This window comes from Pundamilia nyererei, unplaced genomic scaffold, assembly GCF_000239375.1.
Source record: "Pundamilia nyererei isolate P.nyererei 1_Seehausen unplaced genomic scaffold, PunNye1.0 scaffold00050, whole genome shotgun sequence".
NCBI classification, from domain to species: Eukaryota; Metazoa; Chordata; class Actinopteri; order Cichliformes; family Cichlidae; genus Pundamilia; species Pundamilia nyererei.
The window spans coordinates 125,725-127,477 of record NW_005187451.1 but is presented as its reverse complement, the minus strand read 5'-3'; the positions used below and the strand labels follow the sequence as shown (position 1 = coordinate 127,477).

The following is a 1,753-nucleotide window of genomic DNA, read 5'->3' as shown; positions in this document are numbered from 1 at the left end:
TTGATTGGGTGACAAAGCAAAAATTTCCCAGGTACAACTTTTGTAACTGAACTATATTAAATTTTTCAATTTTAATTCAATTTTATTTATATAGTGCCTCAAGGCGCTTTATATAAATATATTTTACGTCTTTATGATTTTCAGAAGCTTCAGCTCCTGTAGTAAAGCTGATAACACCACACATGGATTAATAGTGATTAGTTGTGATTTTTTTAGCACTGATTTTCCATTTATAAAGATATAAGTGTTTGCCTCTAGGTTTACCCAAACCATTTAAAAAAAGACTGTCATTGAGTTCCAGAGTAGGTCCGTTTTTATTAATAGAGATGATAATTTTGTACATGTCAGAAGAAGAATGTTTTCTTTGTACACATTTAAATTGTATCAGTGCAGAAGAATGTCAGTTTTGTACGCACACTCCCTTCGCATACAACATTTCAAGTTAATTTATCAAGTACAAACATGGATCCGCCTATTAACAACATGTGAGGCAAATGCATAAGATCAATGTGCACTAGGCTACAGGTGAGTCAGCAATTCAGCGCCATTTCTTCGCAAAACTGATCCTCAGCGCCTAAAAAAGATCTGAGAGAAAAGAACACAGAGACAAGAAGATAAATTATTTATCTGATGAAAAAAAATGTTATTGACACTAAATTGATGCTGACACTTAATAAATACTGTATAATAATAATAATACTCAAACATAATAATAAATATGCTACTACTACTACAGCCAAAAACTATTTGTGTAATATTTAATAATGATAATAAACTGTGCAACATGAAGAGCCTCACCTGTTCTGTACTCAATCACAGTGTGAAGGCAGCAGCAATGCCGAAGGCAAGGAGCAGCAGGGCTGAAGTTTCTTCAGGGCGAGTGGACAGACTGCGGTCTATCGCTGAACACAAGCAGAAAGCAAAGATCTGAGTCATATATCAGTAAAAACAGTTAATATCCTGTAAGCTTTACATCAAACCATGGTTTTCAGCCTGTCTACCTTTCATCTGTACAGTTTTTAGGGCTGTAACTGTCTTCCTTGAGGCAGTATTTTGCGCTTCACACTTGAGAGTCACCGATTTAAGCGGATGATCCACTGTCATCTCGATCACATTGCCCCTCACGGTCTGACTGTCCACAGACGACAGGAAGCGACAAGAAGGGTGACATTCGGCAGTACACACGTATTTATACGTTTCCGCAATTTCTACAACGTCTGGGCCTTCAATCTGAACCTTTGATGGTCCAACTGAAAGAAAGATGATTTGTGAAACACATTGTCGTACAAAGTTAATATACAATTACCTCGTCAATATCTCTTTTAAACACACTACCAACAAACCTTTGTCATGACAGCAAACATTCGCTTATCACTTCTGTTTCTTAGGTTAGGAAGGTAGCTAGTAGCTAGCTATACTGTAGCGGTGTCCCAAAACGTAGTCCGCATCCTTCGGACCGGCCTTCGCGGTCTACGTGGACCGGGTCCTTCGAAGACCGACAAGGCCGGAAGTGCGAGGCTGTGAAATGGGACGGTCTTGCCTTCAAATCTGCGTCTCCGTCTCGGTGGAGTTAAATAAACTCAGCCATCTGCTCCTTGCTATCTAAATATAACCGGACGCTGGCGTAAATTCTCGACCATCTCACACTTCTGTTTAGTCAGTTTTCTGTTTGACATTTATTCAGCTGTGTGAAAATCCCAGAGGAACCCACCCAAGTTTAAAGTTTAATTTAATCTAATCTAATCTAATAACT

General features: G+C 38.6%; 1 protein-coding gene across 1 annotated transcript in view; it reads right to left on the bottom strand.

Annotated features, from left to right (window-relative positions):
* Positions 1-290: 290 nt before the first annotated feature.
* The window catches only part of LOC102199465 (uncharacterized), a 4,461-nt gene continuing 2,998 nt past the window's right edge, over positions 291-1,753 (bottom strand). Inside the window, exons 3-5 of the mRNA XM_013910861.1 lie at positions 1,002-1,250; positions 799-902; positions 291-585 (exon numbers count right to left, since the gene is read on the bottom strand). Coding sequence (XP_013766315.1) covers positions 814-902; positions 1,002-1,250 — 338 coding nt within the window. The 3' untranslated portion in view covers positions 291-585; positions 799-813. The remainder of the gene's footprint in view (positions 586-798; positions 903-1,001; positions 1,251-1,753) is intronic.